We start from the raw sequence: 21,440 nt of genomic DNA, 5'->3' as shown, positions 1-21,440 counted from the left end.
TTCTAAAGGAGCTTCTTCCACCCGCCATCAGAGAAAGTTTAATGTGCTGCTTCCTCGCCATCTAATCACTCCTCATGGCTGGAGATCTAAGTATAAGGCGCCTCCTTCCCTTGCCCCCCACAGAGCCAGCGGTAATAGGTGTGTTTGGATGGATATGCAGTCTGTAATTTGAAACACCTGACACCTGTGTATGGATGGCCGTCTTTCATCTCCTATGAAAGGAGGCCGTAGGAGGAGGTTTAGAGCCTCCAGAGCTTCACGCGGCTCCGTCACAGGTTATTGTGGCAACCAGAGAAGTCTCTTTTTAAAGCCCCCCCTCGCTGAGCAGCCGGATGATGTCAGCCGTCATTAGCGGGAGATGCTTCCGACGGCACCGGGTCACATTTGGCTAAATCAGCTGATCGGCGTGAGGCGGTGGGAAGTGGCTATGCAAAAGCGAAATCTCCATTGCGGGTCTGGAAATTTCGAAACAGCTCAGGACGGTCGCCTCATCTCTTGGAGGTCAAACCTCGGGGTTCTTCTCTGTCCTGGGCTTCTGACACCAAAGAGGCCTCTTGTTGCTTAATTCTAAATGTTTCTTTTTCCAAGTTTCGCGGGTAGAGGCTGCAGTTCGAGCATGTAAATCCACTGCGCTTTGTCTTTAAGCGGCGGTCATCATGCCATTAAAAAAGTTGACGGGCTGCCGTGTCGTCCGTGCAGCTCTCGAGGCCGGCGCTGCAGACGGACAGAACCTAAGGGAAAGGCCTGGGCGGAGAGATGGTCCTGCTGACACTGGCCGTGTCCCTTCTTGTGGAGACGCAAATGTCCAGAGTGATGGAGACCAGAGCCGGACCGTGGATGAGCCTCGGGTAGGAGGACCCTTCGGTCTCAGGCTGGCTGTTCTCCCTCCGGAGAATAATTGGCAAAAGGAAAATAAGTTCTCATTCATAAGGTTAAAATAAAAAGATAGGTAGAAACTTAAACCATTCTGTTCACACGCTAAGAAAATAAACATAATTAAAGAAAAGGGTCACAGAGACCGGCCGATCAGCCGGCCTCTGTGAGCCTTCGCCCACCCTGCTGTCAGGACAGCTCCAACGGACAAAGAGCTCCTCCCGTGGAGGGAACGGAGAAAAACCTTAAATTCATTTCCCGAGCAAGCCGTCCACATCACACTGAGCCAAACCGAGGTCTGCATTCTTGCCGCACCTCAATCCCGCATGTGTGCGCCGTACGTCTTCTCTCCCACCGCAGGATGTGGTCGTTGAACGCGGGGCCCCGCCAAATTCATGGCTGCACCTAAAATTTGCTCGTTTACATTTTACGGTGCCGTTATTTGAATGTCAGCCGTGCAGAACAATAGTTGTCACGGTGACAGTAATAAAGACGCACCTTTCCCTCCATCAACCGGAGATGGGAAATCGAATAATGACAGAGCAAAGCGCATGGGAGGCAAATCGACAAGAATAAACCAATAAACAATTAAGAGGATACGACACCGACCTTAAGCGGCTCACACAGGTCAAACGATACATGCGACATTTACCGCGATGCAACCGCCGCATCTCTCGGTACTCCACCCAGGGGACCCTGCAAGGTTTCTTAAAACAAAGCTGACATTACGTCTTCTTGCAGCGAGTCGTGCTCCCGGTTCTTGGATGTTCTTTGGCCCTCATCTGGTTTTCTATACTTCTTGAAAATTGCGAGAAAATCCCTCCACACGTGCACCGGAAAGGATTGTAATTCTGTCCCCTCACTTTCTCCCATCTACATTGACAAAGCTGAAACGGATTTGCTGATCATCAAATACCGAACCTGCAAAGAGGCTGAGCAAACCACCACACTGTGTGTGTGCGTGTGTGTGTGTGTGTGTGTGTGTGTGTGTGTGTGTGTGTGTGTGTGTGTGTGTGTGTGTGTTTGTGCGCATGCACACGCATCAGGTACTGAGGGACTGGGTCATTTTAGCTGCTATCATACCATTCAGTGGAAACTGGAGGTAACGCTCTAAACATGAACAGGTTTGAAGATCAGATGTTCTAAGAACCCCTTCATTCATTCATTCACTCACTCACTCACTCATTTGTAAGTATCAGATCACGACTTCTTCCTGTGCCATCTACAAAAACAATTCCTGCTGTCATCCTTCCACACGCAAACATCTGCCTGCGCACAGATAAGACGAAGACGTCCGAGTGTTTGCAGACCGGCCTCACTTGAGTCTCTTCCTCATTGAGCGGCTCAAATCTTTTATTCTCACGCAGCCCAAGCCTGAGGGGGCTTGGATGGAGATGGAGAGGAAGAAAATAAGACAGGACCTGGGGGGTGGGGGAGGTCACAGGGCTCCACCTTACAATGTCACTGTATGCCGGATAATAAACACACACACACACACACACACACAAACACACACACAGCAATCTCACTGAAGGCATCGAGAGGCGTCGGTGGCACAGACAGGAAAGTCACTCATTCAATCCAGGGACTCATTCCATCCACACATAGAGGAATATTAAAAGTCTGAAGCCATGAGAGTATCGTATGTGTGTGTGTGTGTGTGTGTTGTAAATGCACTGGACGTGCACGGTATCATCGGCCTCGTAACTGAAGGCAACACAGGACTGCCCCCCGAAACACACACAAACACACACACACCTCTCCACCTCAGGCGGACAGATAGACGTGGGGTAGTGTGTACTCAAAAGGTCAGATGTGTGTGTGTGTGTGTGTGTGTGTGTGTGTGTGTGTGTGTGTGTGTGTGTGTGTGTGTGTGTGTGCGCGTGCGTGCGTGCGTGCGTGTGTGTGTGTGTGTGTGTGTTCACCATGTGGACCCTCCTGTAACCCAGTGACAATGAACACATGTTTTCTTTTTCTCCAGCCTGCACATTTTCACCCCTGGGTTAGAACTTCATCTCAGCTACAAACATGTTGAAAAAGGTTTTCACAGGGTGAAAAAAATAAGAATCTAGCAAAGCGGCGCACCATCCTACTTCTATTTTTATTAATGTCATTATGGAAATTAAAAATGATTATGGTTCATCTAGATGTCCTGAAGAAGCTCCTCCAGCTGAGCAGCTCTCAGGGGGAGAGTAACATTATTTAAAACATTTAAGGTGAATGAAAATTACAATAAAATCCCTTCTTTTGTGAAGTTAAATCTGCAAACATCTGGAGGTTAACTTCACAATGAACTTCGCTTTCGGTTTCAGTAACGATTGAGAACATTAAACCCCAAGTTGGATGGGCGTAGCCTCTTGGATCCCCCCGCAACACACACACACACACACACACACACACACACACACACACACACACACACACACACACATCAATTAGAGGGTAAAAGTCACAGGGATGGGAGAAACACTGCCCGTGTCCTGCCACTGGAAACCTTCAACTGTGGAGAAGTTGAGGAGCAGCAGCACCAGGTCTCAGCAAAGCTGAGGACCACAAAGAGACGAGAAGAACCGTGACTTTTAGACTCCACGGACAGCATCCGATGACGTCCACGCAGATGCAACTCTTTTGTTCTACGAAAGGCGCGCTGGACTCACCTGACAGGGAGAGGAGCAGCGCGGTCCCGAGGAGGAGCATGTCTGCGGACGTCCGGACGCGGGTGGAAGTCCCGGACGCGAGTGGAAGTCCCGGACGCGGGTGGAAGTCCCGGACGCGGGTGGAAGTCCCGGACGCGGGTGGAAGTCCCGGACGCGGGTGGAAGTCCCGGACGCGGTGCGCACTCTGCTGCGCGCCCCGGAGACAGACGGCCGACCGCCGCCGCCGCTACATTCACCCGCGCCGCTGCGCCTCAGTCCGTCCGTCCAGGTAAGTCCAGCAAGTTTCAGGATGTGTCGGAGCAAAGTGCGCGCCGTACGTGCGTGTGCGTGCGTGAGGCGCGCCTCTGGCGGAGGAGTCAGGGGGATGAAGGAGGTCTCAGGGGATGGAGGAGGTCTCAGGGGGCGGAGGAGGAGGCGGTGTGGGCGGGCGGCTGCCAGTCCCGCGGGTTCTCATCACGACGCGGATCCTCCGCTGAGAAGGTCCCGTTGCCTTCTGCGATCTTAATGCCGGCCGGCAGAGGAGGCTGGGGTTGTTAACTGGTGATATCCCTCCTCCTCCTCCTCCTTCTCCCCCTTCTCCTCCTCCTCCTCCTCCCCTCCTCCTCCCCTCCTCCTCTTCCTCCTCCTCCTCCTCCTCCTCCTCCTCCTCCTCCTCCCCCCACGTCTGGGTTTATCATCGTCACCTTTAGGGGCAAGAGGACTCGGGGCTGCTCGGAGACAAGGAGAAGGTTGATTTAGGTTATTTAACACGGTTGGGTTCAATAGAAAGAGTCAAAAAGAGACAAAACCCCATTCAATTCCGGAATATCCAGAATATATCTTTATTCCTCTGCAAGTGTCTGCTTCCGCTCCAGACACAAAGCTGACAATGAAGATGATCTCTATTCCTCCCACATGTCTTTGGCACCATTGAGGGTCTCACCTGTGAATCAAATCTGGGAGCAGAGTTCTATTACTAGTACCACTGGCAGAGCTGGTTCTTCTAATGAACAGCTCTTTATTTTCTGAAGCTTTCCAGGTTATTTTCCAAATTCAACCTCAGTGTTTTTGAGGAAGACAAAACCCCAGAGAATGAAGATATGGGGGGGGGGGGGGGGGGGGCTTTCGGTCCGGTGGAGATTAGTAAATGAATAAACCGAAATTGTGGTTGCAAACTCCTGAGGATTTAACACATTTCTGTCCAATGAAATTAATTTGTGTTTTTAGCAAGGCTGTAATTGCGGAGCACCTCTGAATCCTCACCCCTTCATTCTGTGTTTGAAAATAAACAGAGAAGATCCGCAGCCCGCTGCCTCCTGACCGCACATGGAGGTCCAAGACCTCAGGTTCATCTACTGGTGGCTGTTTCTTCTGGTTACTTGCACCAGAGCAGGAAGTACTTTTAGAATGATGGAAGGAAGAATAGCCAAGTCTGTTTATCTCCTCATGTTGACATGGATGTGAAGAGGTGCTGGAAGACCTGGTGGTGCTGGAGGCAGGCCTCCTGTCACCCCAGGTGGAAGACATCTTCTTCTGCAGGGCTTCAGACCAATCCAAACATCCGGTGCTAGCCTCCTAAATGAAACGTGAAGGCTCTTGCTCTGGAGGTCCAGCAGAATGTTACATTTATGGAGCAGCAACATTAGGAGGTCAACTACAATCCTCTGGACACAAACCCTCCAGTATCCCTCCTGCAAAAGAGATATCTGTACCATAATTTGGGGGTCTTCTGTGGCATGCGTTGTCTGGTCCCTCGCCGAGGAGCTGTTGGCCTTGGATGAGCCTAAAGCCCCCGGCATCCTAGCTACTGGTTAGGTTGGCGGCTTCAGGAGGGGGCTCAGGGTCTGGTTCACAAGCAAGGGAAGGATCGAGTGGGCAAGTGGGGATACACATACCTAGCTATCAGTGATATAGGACCATAGGGTATGCATACACACACACACACACACGCACACATATTTATATATATACACACTCCAGTGGTATGGGGGCATATGATACACATACCTACTTCTCCTTTGGGCTTTTCCCTTCCACGGTCTGAGGGGAAATCCTGCAGGGCACGCAAGGTCCCCCTGGTCAGTTTGCCAGCGACCAGCTGGATGATCCAGAGGAGGAATGGGAGAAGGTCATGTGGTCTGATGAGACAAAAATAGAGGTTTTTGGTCTAAAGGCCACTCTGCGTGTTTGGAGGAAAAAGAAGGACGAGTCCAACCCCAAGAACACCATCCCAAGCGTGAAGCACGGAGGTAAAAACATTATTCTTTGGGGATGCTTTTCTGCAAAGGGGACGGGACGACCGCACCGTATCGAGGGGAGGATGGATGGGGTCGTGCATCGCAAGATCTTGGCCAACAACATCCTTTCCTCTCTAAGAGCCTCGAGATGGGACGTGGCCGGGTCTTCCAGTATGACAACCACCCCAAACACAAAGCCGGAGCAACCAAGGAGTGGCTCCGTAAGAAGCGTCTCAGGGTCCTGGAGAGGCCAAGCCAGCCTCCAGACCTGAACCCAATAGAAAATCTTTGGGGGCAGCTGAAAGTCCACATTGCCCGGCGACTGCCTTGAAACCCGAAGGATCTGGAGAAGATCTGCATGGAGGAATGGGCCAGAATCCCTGCTGCAGTGCAAACATGCTCAACAACCACAGGAAATATTTGAAGCTCTGTTTTTCTGATGTATCAAATACATGTGTAATGCAATAAAAAGCAAATTAACGACTTAAAGATAATACAATGTGCTTTTCTGGATTTTTGTTTTAGATTCCATCACTCACAGTTGAAGAGTACCTGTGATAAAAATGACAGACTTCTACATGCTTTGCAAGTGGGAAAAGCTGAAAAATCAGCAGTGTATCAAATTCTTGTTCTCCCCAATGTATATACACACCAGTGACATCGGGTCATAGGATACACACACATATATACATACATATATACATATATACATACACACACACACACACACACACACACACACACACATACACACACACACACACACACACACACACACACACACATATATATATATATATATATATACATATTTACCAGTGATATAGGGTCATAGGGAATGCATACATAAATACATATGCACCAGTGATTGGTAGCAACCAGTTTTGGACTTTCAGAAGATGCTGAAATACACCTGTTGGATATTTTCTAATTGTAAACTCCAGCGGGTAGTTTGCTTGCAAAGCAGTGGGTTCAAAAAGCCATTTTCAACAGTGCAAGGCTTTCCACTAAAAAATATAATCTTCACTTTTTTTCCACAAGGCTGATGAAGACAGAAAGGTCTCACCGTGGGATGTGAAGATCCACATCCTGTGTTGTCTCTGGGATGTCGCTGTCTCTGTAGTTTTCGTCAGAAGGCCAACACAGCCAAAAATACTGGAAGCCAAGAACAACAGCCGTATTTGTCGTTGTGTCTGAGAGAGAGATGAGAAGATGGTTTGGGTCTCATGTGTGTTCACACAGCAGGAATACCCCCGGGGGAGGATTCTGAAGGCTCTCTGTGAAAAACTCACAGGAAAAAAACAACAAGCAGAAAGTCTTTGCAACATGTTTGCAGAAACTTCTCTTCAGCCAAATCCACATTTCCCTCAACTTTACCCAGAATAATCTAGCCAGATCGGGCTACTGTGGGTCGAAGAACAAGAACAAGAAGAAGAGGAGGAGTGCGTGTTCGGAAGCAGAGAGAGAGGAGGAAAGAAAAGAGCCTGGGACTGAGAGAAGGGACTTTGAATATTGGGACCATGACAGGAAAAGGTAGAGAGTTGGACATGATGCAGAGAAGGAAGGTGGATATACTGTGTGTCCAGGAGACCAGGTGGAAAGGAAGTAAGGCTAGAAGCTTAGGAGCAGGCTTTAAGTTGTACTATTATGGTACTGAGAAGAAGAGAAATGGAGTAGGAGTTATCTTGAAGGAGGAGTTTGTTAGGAACGTCCTAGAGGTGAAAAGAATGTCAGATAGACTTATGAGTCTGAAACTGGAAATTGAAGGTGTGATGCTCAATGTTGTTAGTGGCTATGAACCACAGGTGGGATGTGAATCTGAAGAGAAGGAGAACTTCTGGAATGAGTTGGATGAAGTGATGCAGAATATTCCCAGAAATGAGAGAGTGGTCATTGGTGCAGACTTCAATGGACATGTTGGTGAAGGCAATAGAGGGGATGAAGAAGTGATGGGCAGATTTGGTGTCCAGGATAGGAATGCAGAGGGACAGATGGTGGTAGATTTTGCAAAAAGGATGGAAATGGCTGTAGTGAACACCCTTTTCCAGAAAAAAGAGGAACATAGGGTAACTTATAAGAGCGGAGGTAGGAGCACGCAGGTAGACTACATCTTGTATAGACGAGGTAACAAAGTGGTGGAAGATAAAAAGGGAAGAGTGTTGCATGGTTGTCAGGGAGGAGTATAGAAAGGGTCTGGGTGGTCAGGGTGAGCTTCCAGATGATTGGACAACAACAGCTAGTGTTATCAGGGAGACAGGTAGAAGAGTACTTGGTTTGTCATCTGGAAGGAAAGTAGATAAGGAGACTTGGTGGTGGAATGAGGAAGTGCAGGAGTATATACAGAGAAAGCGGTTAGCGAAGAAGAAGTGGGATACTGAGAGGACTGAAGAGAACAGACAGGAGTCCAGGGAGATGCGGCGAAAGGTAAAGATAGAGGTAGCAAAGGCAAAACAAAGGGCGTACGATGACTTGTATGTTCGGTTGGATAGTAAGGAGGGTGAGAATGATCTATACAGGTTGGCGAAACAGAGAGATAAAGATGGAAAGGATGTACAACAGGTCCGGGTGATTAAGGATAGAGAGGGAAATGTATTGACAGATGCTAGCAGAGTGAAGATGGGAAGATGGGAAGAAGGGAAGATGGAAAGAGTACTTTGATGAGCTGATGAATGTGGAAAATGAAAGAGAGGCAAAGGTAGAAGAGGGGACTATTGTAGACCACAAAGTAGCACAAATTAGTAAAAGTGAAGTAAGGAAGGCATTGAAGAGGATGAAGAGTGGAAAAGCGGTTGTTCCTGACGATATACCTGTGGAGGTGTGGAAGTGTCTAGGAGAGACAGCAGTAGATTTTCTGACTCGGTTATTCAACGGGATCTTAGAGAGTGAGAAGATGCCTGAAGAATGGAGACAAAGCGTGATGGTGCCTATTTTTAAGAATAAAGGGGATGTGCAGAATTGTGGCAACTATAGAGGGATAAAGTTGATGAGCCATACAATGAAGTTATGGGGAAGAGTAGCGGAAACTAGACTGAGAGCAGAAGTCAGCATTTGTGAACAGCAGTATGGCTTCATGCCAAGGAAGAGTACTACAGATGCAGTATTTGCGTTGAGAATGCTAATAGAAAAGTACAGAGAAGGCCAGAGGGAGCTGGTTTGTGTTTTTTTAGACCTAGAAAAAGCATATGACAGGGTGCCAAGAGAGGAGCTCTGGTATTGTATGAGGAAGTCTGGAGTGGCAGAGAAGTATGTTAGACTGGTGCAGGACATGTATGCTAGCTGTGAGACACTGGTACGGTGTGCTGTAGGGGTAACAGAGAAGTTCAAGGTGGAGGTGGGACTCCATCAGGGATCAGCGCTGAGCCCCTTCTTGTTGGCAATGGTGATGGACAGGCTGACAGATGAGGTTAGACAGGAATCCCCATGGACCATGATGTTTGCGGATGACATTGTGATCTGTAGTGAGAGCAGACAACAGGTAGAGGAACATCTAGAGAGGTGGAGGTATGCTCTGGAAAGGAGAGGAATGAAAGTTAGTCGCAGCAAGACAGAATATATGTGTGTGAATGGGTGGAACTTGGGTGGAACGGTGAGGCTACAGGGAGTGGAGATCAAGAAGCTGGAGGATTTCAGGTACTTAGGGTCAACAGTCCAGAGCAACGGAGAGTGTGGAAAAGAGGTGAAGAGACGGGTCCAAGCAGGTTGGAATGGGTGGAGAAAAGTATCAGGGGTACTATGTGATAGAAGACTATCGGCCAGAATAAAAGGAAAGATGAACAAGACAGTGGTGAGACCAGCGATGATGTTTGGACTACAAAACTGTTACAATGACCAAAAGACAGCAGGCAGAACTAGAGGTTGCAGAAATGAAGATGTTGAGGTTCTCTTTGGGAGTGGCCAGGATGGATAGGATCAGGAATGAGTCTATCAGAGGAACAGCACATGTCAGATGTTTTGGAGAGAAAGTCAGAGAAGCCAGACTGAGATGGTTGGGTCATGTACAGAGGAGGGATAGAGAATATATTGGTAGACGGATTCTAGAATTGGAGCTGCCAGGCAAGAGGTCTGGAGGAAGACCAAAGAGAGGATTTATGGACATAGTGAGAGAGGATATGAAGGTAGTTGGTGTGAGAGAGGAGGATCCGGAGAATAGGGTTCGATGGAGAAAGTCGATTTGCTGTTGCGACCCTTGAAGGAAAAAGCTGAAAGAAGAAGAAGAAGAAGAAGAAGAAGAGGTGAAGGAAGGAGCCAGTGGTTTAAACACAGGAACTTATTCAAAATCCTATGAGGAAGGTGTGATCCAGTGGACAACAGGAACAACCAGAGGTTAGATTCACACTTTCAAGTAGACTCCCTACCTTATTGATTTGTATTTGTCACAGTGAGTGTTGAGCGCAAGGCTCTGCAGGCAGCGTGGCAGGGACTGCCGCGAGGAACAATGGCAGGATGGCTGCTTTTGTTCATTTCTTAACAGCCTCACTTACAAATTTTAAACTGCTATCTACAAGTCCATTTAAGGTTATATGCACACTCATTAATCTTCACACTCTCAGAGAAAGAGTAACAGCCCCTCCTTCCCCCCCATCAAGCAAATGACATGTTTCCCTGTTTATCCCCAGAGGTCGTCCAACCCCGAGGCCTGTTGGGTAACAAGCTGTCCGGCTAATCAGAGGAAACCTCCTCGCTCTCCAGGGACAGACATATGGTGGACACCACTGGGACTTCACAAACAGCAATAGAGGCAATGTCCTTCTGGATTTCTTCATGACTACATCTTGCTACACATATATATATATATATATATATGTGTGTTTTTATATTCTATAGTAACTTCACTGTCATTAGCAGGAAAATGCTGTTTTTTGACAAAAATGTCATTTCAATTGTCTCTTGTAATGGCAGAGACCTCAGCTGAATAATTAAGCGAAGAGAGTCGGGTGATGTGAGAGAGAAAATATGCACTTTTAATTAAAATGATTATATTCATCGTCACAAAAGGTTAAGAACATTGTTTGTTACTTTATTTGCAACCCTTGCTTTTTCTCTTGCCGTCAAAGGCCGTCTCCATGGCAAAACACATAAACGATATAAACAAGTCGTCAGGGGAAATTATTTCAGGTAGGTTTTGAAGGACAATCATATTCTAATAACTCCTGACTCGAGGGCTTCTGTGGAGGGTGTTCATTTAAACATACATTTTGTGCATAAAACAAAGCAAAGTATATTGTTATACCTGTAGCTGAGTGGAAAAAGAGTGATAATGCTACGATACGATCGTAATTTGCTTGATGTTCTCACAAGATGATGTTATAAGAATTCCACGTCAGCTTTGACCTTCATCGGAGGTGGTGGAAGTTGCAGTCCCCTTTGTTTGGAACTTGGAACTTCAATCCCGTTTATGCGCGCGAGGCTGCTTTACTTTGAACCTCAAGAAATGCGGAGCAGCGTCTGGGCCCATGGTTAAACCCAATGTCCCATGGGTGCGGAGGGGTGGAGATGTGGCTGTGAGGAGGTGTGGAGGGCCGGGCTGGGCCCAGACAAAAAGGCTGCAGGATAGCAGCATGGACGGAAAGAAAACTGAAATCCCAGAGCAAACCTGGAGGGAAGCCCACCGACACAAACAACTCTGTCAAAGTCCGAATGCAAGAGTCTCTCCATAGTCCAGAAACACAAAGTAGTGTCGTTCCTGTCCAGACCTATGTATCGTGATGTGCTGAGAATCATAAAGGGCAAAAAGGGCATATGTTAAAATGCATTCAAATCCTAATTGAATATAGTTTTTAAATGTTGTCCTCACAAACATCTTTTTTCGGCACAAAACCATTTGAACGTTGTGTGCCAGATATTCCAGGCATACATACTTCCAATGCCTTGATGTAACAACATTCTACTAATACTACTATTACTATACATTTTAGTCCTTGCTCATCAGTAGTTTCGGGGGCTTTCTTAGAAATAGGAGCACAAAGCTCGTCTCCACCGTGCCAAAGGCCCTGTCGTTTGTTGTTCACTTGTTGTTCATCCTGTTTTCTTAAAGACAATCTGTTTTGGAGGCCCCCTGGAGACCTGGGGCCCTGTTGGGCATTTGGTTAATTCATGTCCGGGGTATGAATTTGGGGGGTTGAAGGCCTGAAGGTGTAAGCAGGTTGGCAGGAGAAGTGGACTGATTCAAATAGGTTGTGTGGTCAGAGCAGCGTGGAGCTGCCAAGCATGTTGATGGCAAACAGTTGGCTGGCGCATGACAGGGGGGATGGAGGTCTGGCTGTGGAGACAAGGACACACGAGGGTGGGATGGGGTGGAGTGGAGTGGGGTGGAGTGGGGTGGAGTGGAGTGGAGTGGGGCGGAGTGGGGTGGAGTGGGGGCCACAGGGCTGGCTGGACAATCTGGCAATGAGTAAGAGATGACCTGGGGTCTTCTTCTGCTGCAGAGGTCAACCAGCTGTCTGGCTCCAAACGAAGGGGACAGCAGGAAGCCACAGACCCAAACACAAAAACAAACACACGATTAATACACACACATGCACTTACACAAACTCACACACACATACACACACACACACACACACACACACACACACACACACACACACACACACACACACAAGGAAAATTTACAGCAAATTGGCAGCCTTTGTAAGACAGTAAATGTAGCTCTGTATCTGGAAGAATGGGGTTTCTTGCAAATATTTACTTCAGTTAAAGATGATGATAGAGGGCTCAAACAGCCTGTTCTCAGATTCATTGCACCGTTGTCTCCAAGGTTCTCAGAAACCTCTGAGGCCTGTCAGGTGGAGGTTCAGCAGATGTCTGCTCACACAGGAAAGCTGCAGCCTCGATCTCAAACATAGGGAACAGGCTTTTTTAGGCTTCATGGTGAAAGAAGACATTACAACCAAGCAAAACATTTCAAGTCTGCTGATCTGTGTGTGTGTGTGTGTGTGTGTGTGTGTGTGTGTGTATGTGTGTGTGTGACTTACATTATCTCTTGTTTTTATTCTTGGAAAAACACACCACAGTATGCTGTAAATGTCAGTTAAAATAAAAACACAGAATATTCAGTGCCGTCCGTCAGCTGTAGAAAGGATGTGATCTCCTGCGCAGCACCTTCAGCCGTCTGCTGGTGGTTGGCAACCATAAGAGCGGCCCGTCAGCCCGTCCTAAAACACAAACATGGGCGCATCTGGACTGGGGGCTGCTAGACTGATATTAAATAAACATCCTTCTTCTTTTGGCTTTTCCCTTCCGGGGTCACCCCAGTGAATCAACCTTCTCCATCTAACCCTGATATTAAATAAAAATCCAAGCTACTTAAAGTTGCTCTACTCAGAGATAACTGCCAGTAACTACTGACAAGTTAGTACAACCTCAGTGAGGGGGAAGTTTAGAGAGAAAAAATGTATCAGATTCACATAAAATCCAAACACTGTGAATGTCTTTATTACTTTTTTCAGTTAGGAAAAAACTGTGCAGAAACCAAATGCACCAACAATCAAGTAACAACTGATGGTTTTTGTTTGAAAACTGGCTAAAATTTTAGACCTGAATATTTTGTGACAACAGCAGCAACAACAATAATAATAATAATATAAAGCTGCCATTATGTTTTTATTCATCATATGAGAGGATAAAGTGTCCACCAACACACCACAGATGCATGCCGGTAGCCTCAAGCAAGTGCGAATGCACATTTTTTTGGATATGGGACCCCAGGTGGTGGCTCAGATATAGAAACACGGGTATGAAAATGTGCAATAAATACACACCTATAAACACATGCCTTGGGAAACACATGGCAGTAAGAGTTGGATGGGAAGTAACTTTTGCCCAGACGGTTCTGGTTCTTCAGGCCATGACTTCACCCTGCAATGCAGACAGCCCAATACACCTGATTGTTCTTCAAAGTGAAAAATCCACACATCTGTGAGGATCATTGGCAGGAAGAGTAGACGTCTTACTCCTGTGCTAATATTCACTTATTTCAAGTGGTTCATCTATAAAACATGTCACCGCCTCTAAATCTTCCAGCCAAATGAATGTTCCCGGCAGAAATCTCCCTCCTTTGCTGCAACACTGATGCATGTCTGCTCCTCAACCAGCCCTCTGCTGCTCTGATCAAATGGGTGCCGTCTGTGGAAGCGAGAAGACGCCTGGAAAGTTATTAACATTAAATGCACTTTGTTGTTTTCACTCTGATGTGTTTTATCTGAAAAGGGAAGCACTGATGGCAGAAAATGGGTGAAAATCAAAAGTTTCAGACGTTTTAATTTAGCTTTTTTTTTTCCACCACCATCTACTTCAAGCAGTAATAACTGATAGACATATTGGAGGTGCAGGTCAGTCATTGATTAGACTCAATTCATGTCTCAGTGGGAGGAATGAAAGAAACCTCACCACTGCGATAAAATGGCAGTCAGAGATATTCTCTTCGTGGAAAAGAAAACACTCCTGTGGTTGAGGATTTCAGGATTTACGGGATCTCAAAAATCAACCTTGGAAAGTGTCTTCATGTGAAAATGTTCAGTCAAATAATCCAGGACAGCAACAGTCTGTCAGTTATCATTTCACAACCACAATCAGACGGGCAGATACTGGTATACACTATATATACCTATCTTATATACACTTGTACACACACACACACACACACACACACACACATCATCTCAATCTGTCTGAATACCTTCAAAGTGCAAAGCCAGGGCTTCATACACACTGCAGGGGTCGTGTGTGTTTGGTGGGTCTTTCCCTTTACAAGAAGCCAGAACATCATCAGGACTACCACGAGAGATCAGCTTGAGGAGAAACGAAGAGCTGGTTTGTCACCATCAAAACCCAGCTACAGTGCAAGAGACTTCCACTTCCTCAGCACCCCTCACTTTATGCTGCTCATCATAACATCTTCCTGAGAAGATAGGTGACTTCTTTCATGAGCCTTTTCAGCCCTGAGCGTCGAGCTTCAGCCCCCGAGGTGAGGGGTTCCTGGTTCCTGCGGGGGCCTCTCTCTAGCCAGCTTTCCTGGCCAGGAGCCCCGTCTTCGGCTGTTAAAACTAGAGGTGCTTTGCTCTCATGTGGTGGAAACGTGGTATATGGAAGTCTTGGCTGCTCGCTGTCTAAAGTGAGGGTCGATGGCCTTCATGTAAAGTCTTTGCATTCACTGTAAGATGGGAAACTTTAAAGGACCGTTTGATGCTCAACCTACTGCTACAACCGTCTGGCGGGAGTAAGCGCAGCTCATCCGACGCCAGCTGTGCCACATCTGACAGCGGAGGTGCATCCAGACCGGCCTCCGAAACACAAGTGTGAGAAGTGAATGGACATGTTCTGTTGCGGCAGCGAGGCTCGGTCTCACTCTTACTCTGACTCTCGCTCATTCAACGGCCACCAAGCCCTCCTTTTTAGCGCTCACCGAGGTTTAGCTTGCAAGGGATTATAGAGCCTTGACAATGGAACTACAGAAAAGTGAGTAAAAATGCCCGAGCGGAACGAACCCCTTTGCTGGGGCCGACCATCCACTTCTAAATCCCACTAATTCATGAAAATGTGTCGTAAGCATGTAATCAGTAACTCTTCCATATTAAGTAAAAGTCCCTGAGATGTTCTGAGGAAACGTCACAGACATCAGCGAGAGCAGCGAGAGACTAGAAACTTGGCCAGGGTTTGTCCTCACCATATTTTGTGTCAAATAAATTCTGTTTTCATAGAAATGTGCAGCCTCACGGACCGAGACGACAACATAGTTAAACAACGGGAAATAGTTTTGCAGGATTGGAACTGCAATAAAACAATTAAATGTTCGGGATAAATAAAGATAATAATATAAAATTAATGGCAGGAGAGGGAAAAAAAAAATCATGCTTATTAACAAAAGCATTAATCCCGATTAAAATATCACTTAATCTCCATAAGTCTGTGTGTCCTTTTATTCCAAAGTGAACACATTAAAATAAATCTGAAACTAATTGGGAAACTTGGTATTTCTCAAATGAACAGTGTTTATCTCCAAGTTGGAAGCATCGACATAAACGACAGAGAGCATCCTCAGGTCCAAACAGGACGACGCTCAAGAGACAATATCAAATAACAGAAAATACATTCAAAATGGAAAAACCTTTACCTCTCGATCCAAATGGGCCAATAAGTTAGATGTGAGTCTAAAATCAGGATTCTCAATTGCATTTTCCGTTGTTTTATTACTGGAGCCAGTTTTTCTGAAGACATGATCTGCTGATGTTATTGTTTGTGAAATGAGACAGATGCATTTTGTGTACTGCGACTACAACTACTGTATACTAGCTGCAGTGGGCTGGTTGACGAATATGACAGAGGCTACCATTAGCATTGCATGGCCGCCATTTTGCTGTCCCCATCACAGAGCTTTCTCTTGCAACATTTCATCTCAGCTTTCATTCCTCATACTGAGAAGGTATCAGGCTGACAGACGGCAAGGAACGAGTACATGCAAACAAGAACGAGAATCAACCGTGGGCTTGAGGGCCACTCCAACCATCTCGAGGGGACCGGCAAAAAACAAACAACCCCTGCTAATGGGAAATAGATCCGATGAATGAAAAGCGGCTTGATGGCTATGATCAAAGCTCCACAGGTAGAAGATGAAAGAGATGCTGCTGCTTGCTTGGGCTGAAGAGGACATGTTAAAGGTGGCTGAGCTGTTAATGAAGAAGAGCGTACAACCAAAAGGCCTCCCCCCTCCTGCACAGTGAAGAACATGTGACGGAGCATCCTTGGATGAAGTAGTGGAGCAGCAGCTCTGGGGGAGAAGGATGAAGCTTGTTTCCACACAAGTAACATCACAAGCAGACCGCCGTGTGTGTGTGTGTGTGTGGTCTAGCCCCCTTAACATTTCGGTCTCAGTCAATGTATTCATGTCTCAACATCAGCAGCCATGGGACTATAACACCTTGGGGATAGAGGGGAAGATACCTTGTGACCTGCAGCCCTCTTCTCCTCCTTCGACATGTTAGCATCCGCCTGCAGAGCCTCCTGCCTAAACCAGGCACACAGGGACACAAACCCTTTAGAACTATGATCATGGAAAACCTGAGTGATATCCAGGAACTTTTTCAGGTTATTTTTATACTTGAATGCCAAACAATCAGTACTGAAGTTCCTCAGCTGTGTGCAGTGGAGATGGAGATGGACACACACACACACAGACACACACACACACACACACACACACACACACACACACACACACACACACACACACACACACACACATGGATAAATGCATGTCTACTGCTCATGCTTCCCCAAGGGGTTAATAAAGGATAAATTATTATTTTTATGAATCAAATACTTGTTCTCCCTACTGTATATACTTTTCTACCTTGCCTGCCCTTTCACAGAGAATTCTGTATATTTATCTTTCTGTATATCTACCTCTCCTCCGCCCACATTAAATACCGGAGCACATCTCTTCCTCCCTTGGGTGGCAAGTCCCCTTCAGCACCAGGGGAGGCCGAGGCAAACAGGACAGGAGCCCTGATGGATGACCTGCCTCCCATTGCCTCATCTTTAACATCAGACCACCTCCACCATCTCACGAGCGCCTGGAGACCCTGCCTTGGGAAAATTCCAGTTGCAACAAAAACAGAGGCTCGCAGATTCAACTCCTAAAACTAAAATGAGCATTGGCAAGTGACAAAGTCTGAGGGAGTCCGAAGAAGATGGATTAGGTTTGACCCCAAGAAATAGAAAAATCATAGGTAAGACATGGTATGTTTGACACGAGATTTTGCAAAGCTAGTATTGTCCGGTTTCGACATTACAGAGGCGTGAGTGCTACAGCCTATATCAGCATGGGTTTTCAATCAGTGTGTTCACTTTTCTATTAAAGCAATGAAAAAAAGCCAACAAAAAACAAAAAAGTAACAAACAGGAAGAACTGACAGGTGATGCGGGACTTGGTCTGTTATTGTATCTGCTCATCTTGTTAGGCTGTTATGAATCACACTGCTGGTTTGGTTGTGTAATATGTTGATTCCCTCTGATTGGTCGCTGACAACAGAGTTTCCAAACCAGTATAGTGTTTTTACTTTCCCGGGAATCTGAAAGAACTGGAGGAGGACAGGGCGATTTGGTGGTATGATGCCAGGCTGTGAAAAAATGTTTTAATGATTCACTTTTGTTGGATTACCGAGACCTTTCCCAGGTGCAGCGCTGAGGTCTGGTCTCTTCTGAAGAGAGAGGAAGCCTTTCTGGAAAGTGAGAGTCCTGTTGTCCTGACAGGAGCTCTTGCAGCTGCACAAACAGCCATCTGACTTGGTCCCGTGTTGCATGATGAAATATTAAACCACCAAACCAACAACGCACTCGCCTCTGAAAGGCACTGCACCTGTATGATCCACGTGGATAAGGGAAATGGCCATTAAACTCCGCTCATGACATCATTTGGAGTGATTTTTTAGACCTTTTTCAAAAACACTAAGTTGCTTTTCTCTCTTTCTTTCTTGGGTTTTGTGCATTTATACTTGTGAAACCCGCAGATTGTAAAAATAAATGTAATAAAAATCCAGCGCCGTTTGGATGAAAATTTCTTAAACTCTCACAATAATCCCACAATAACGATCTGTTCCGGGTCCGACACCGATTCCATGCCTGTTGGTGTTATATAATGCCCATCAAACACTGGAGCCAAAACATCGCTTTGCCTCAACGTCTGAAAAGGCACAAAAATAGTCCCAAACACGGGCCTCAGCAAAGCGCGCCAACACAGAAACAATGCATGTTTCTATGAATGTGGGAGGTGCTTTGCTCTGAACAAGACATGACAACATTCAGGAAACCCATCTTTCCTGAAACCAAAGCCCCTTGAACGGGATAACAGACGTGAACTTGTTGTGGGAGCCCCGTAACCACAGAATACTGCAGTATAAATAATGCATTGCTGACATTTGCAAGGTAATGATGTACCTGCAGCTCACAAACACTCAACATAAAAAGAAATCTGGCATACTTCATGTGTGTGTGTGTGTGTGTACGTGTGTGTGTGTGTGGTCATTACAAAGCTGAGCTGCACCGTAAAAAAAGGAGTCAGTCAATAATTCTCAAAATTTGAAATTATAACCACTTATTTTATCATTTACTTCATTGGTAACAGCAAGAGCACAAGTTTGAGGATGTTCCCGGAGATGAGGGTGATTTATCACGTGAGCTGATCCGTCACTTGAAAAAAAAGAAAAACATGGTTTGGGACTGATGGATCTCCACTCCTACTGGTCAGCACCTTCAGCAGAAGATGGATTATCAACCCCGCTTGGACTGAGACGCGGCAAGGGTTTCTCCGGATGAACCGCGGGGCTCCACGTTCCTCGTAGATCACCTGTGCATCTGGGAAGGGCTTTTTTCATGTTTAACTGTTTGACCCTACCAACGCCACCTTGAAAACATCAACTGCAGCCGATACCTGTCGGCGGAATGGGAAGGAGAAACAATACCAGCGAGGGGAGAGTGCAGGACCATTCAAGCATGAAATAACCACAAATTGTTCCCAAATCATGTGAAATTTCTCCCACTCAGCTTCTCCTATCTCTCATATCTACACCTCTCATTTTGTGCCTCACCCTTTGTCTCCTCCATCCATCTCCTGCTCCTCGCCTCTGCCCACCTCTTCCCCTTCCACCCCTTCCACCCGGTGTCTTCCTCGTTACCATTTTAAAGGCTTGTTAGTTCCACTTGAGATGCCAAATGACAAACAAATGCAGAGAAATGCTACCTTGCCCCCCCCCCTTTTATAGAGCTGCAGATTAGAAAACAACAGAATAAGAGCAGAGGCACCCGCCCCCACCTGTCAACCATTAATCCTCATATGGGATTTAGACACTAAAAACACACAAAAGCTGTGTATCGACCAACAGAATATAATTTTTACCTTCGTTTTCTGAGATCGGAGATCATAGATGCCTATGAGCCACTCTTTGGATACAGTAAGCTACAGTAAGTAGTCAGCTTCTCAGGCTGGGGTTGTGCTGATTCTGATTTTTGGAATTGCTTTTAATGTTGCGAATATATTATAAGGGAAGCCCCTTCAGTTTCACTGTCTCAATGCACAGGACTCTTTGTTCTGTTGGACAATCTACCTTTGGGTAAAATCCACAGCATCGTTGATTACACGTACCGGTACTAGTGACTTTGGACAGAATCCTGATCTCAGGGTGGAGTCTGCCTTGTGGATTCCACTGATATCGACGCTCTATTTATCCCCCATAGTAGTGTCTGTACAGTATATGCATTCATTCATTATCATAGACATTCAACCATTCACCCCCTCATTCACACATCTGACCAACGGAGGGTCTCCATGAACCTCCTGCATGTTTGGACTGTGGGAGGAACCAACAGGAACCAAACGCAAACACGGGAAGAACATGGAGACTCCACAGCGAAAGGAACACCTCTGACCACTGCACTTCTTTGTGGTCAGAGGTGAGCCTGTGTTATTCACCAAAAGACATTTTTTGAATTCTGCTCACCTGTAAGATAGACTGTCACCTGTTGGCTTCATCTTGTTCAACCCATTCCTTTGCAAAAGGTTTTCTTGAGTTACGCTGCTTTTACAAGTACAGTGGAAAATGTGCCAAATAAATAAATGAATATGATTAGCATGCAACAGGACACCTCTAAAAATATCGAGTGCAACTTCTTTATCAAATATCTGCTGTTTCGCTGTTGGCTCCGGGTTGTACTTAGTAGCCGGTCTCCACCACCCAGACCTCATCCACCCTGATAGGGCTCATCTGTGTGAGTGTGTGTTTGTTCAGCAGGGCGGGCGGGGGGGGGGGGGCAAGCAAACACGTCCTTTTCAGTCTGCACAGCCAATATTGACAAGTGTGCTTGGCAACATGTAGCAGGTCAAATTAAGTACAGTAGCAACAGTGGCAGAGCACAAAGGGCCACCGACGGCTTATCACGGGACGAATTATCCCCGTCTGTCTGAGTGAGACGTCGCATGGACGGACAAACAGACACCGACTCAAGCTTTGGAGATGAAAAGTGTTCAATAACTTGTAGGACCACGGCAGGCCATCACTGAGGAATATTGCTCTTAAACAAGGCCGAACACAGATATTCAAAGTTTATGTATTCAAAGTTTAGAAGACCGTAATTTTTGCTTGAAAATACCTGAAACTTTAAACGCACGGCTCTGTGTTTGACCTTTTTCCCAAGTGACATTATTACTCTGCTCCATCATCCTGCTGGGATGTCATCAGGTGCCAATAATCTCACCCCCCCCCCCCCCCCCCCCCCCACCACACACACACACATCAACATGCACGCCAGGCTGTAGGTTTAGTATGCAAACACACAACAAGCCCATTGAGAGCCTTAATTGAGATTATTATCATTTCTAATTGAACGGAGCAGCTTCAGCTCGACCTGTGTGGAGGGACAAATAAGTGGATGGATGCATGAAAACAGAGGGTGCAGAAAGAGAGAAAACAGCAGAAATAAATTGCAAAGGAGATTATTTTAATATACGTGAGAACTTGGAGGTCAAGACCATGGATACACAGCGGCACAAGGACGCTCACACTGACGGGCCTGGTTTTTACACTATACTCCATTTAGAATCTGAAAAGAGACAATAGGAACAGTATTATTTCAAAAAGGTAATTAAAATTCATTTGTCAGCCCTTGCTTCCCACAAAGGTAACCCTTTGTTATCTTTGGACCC

The 21,440-nt window shown here is 46.4% G+C and overlaps 1 protein-coding gene and 1 long non-coding RNA gene across 3 annotated transcripts in view; both read right to left on the bottom strand.

The window, feature by feature from the left end:
- LOC147227989 (GDNF family receptor alpha-4-like) overlaps nucleotides 1-4,043 on the bottom strand; it is a 39,408-nt gene extending 35,365 nt beyond the window's left edge. Inside the window, exon 1 of one of the 2 annotated variants that reach the window (XM_086158035.1) lies at nucleotides 3,531-4,043. In XM_086158035.1, coding sequence (XP_086014161.1) covers nucleotides 3,531-3,570 — 40 coding nt within the window. In that variant the 5' untranslated portion in view covers nucleotides 3,571-4,043. Of the gene's footprint in view, nucleotides 1-184; nucleotides 266-3,530 lie in introns of those variants that run through there. The other variant, XM_086158037.1, reaches the window with a different exon arrangement.
- Nucleotides 4,044-13,412: 9,369 nt separating this feature from the next.
- LOC147227988 (uncharacterized) lies at nucleotides 13,413-20,460 on the bottom strand. Its single transcript, XR_015107041.1, has 3 exons — nucleotides 20,239-20,460; nucleotides 16,685-16,748; nucleotides 13,413-13,603 (listed from the first exon to the last, which is right to left on the bottom strand). It is a non-coding gene; the product is annotated as an uncharacterized LOC147227988 (long non-coding RNA).
- Nucleotides 20,461-21,440: the final 980 nt, after the last annotated feature.

This window comes from Fistularia commersonii, chromosome 13 (genome assembly GCF_037954325.1).
Source record: "Fistularia commersonii isolate RoL2024-O1a breed Wild chromosome 13, RoL_Fcom_v1.0, whole genome shotgun sequence".
Taxonomy (NCBI): domain Eukaryota; kingdom Metazoa; phylum Chordata; class Actinopteri; order Syngnathiformes; family Fistulariidae; genus Fistularia; species Fistularia commersonii.
This window is presented reverse-complemented; position numbering and strand designations above follow the sequence as displayed.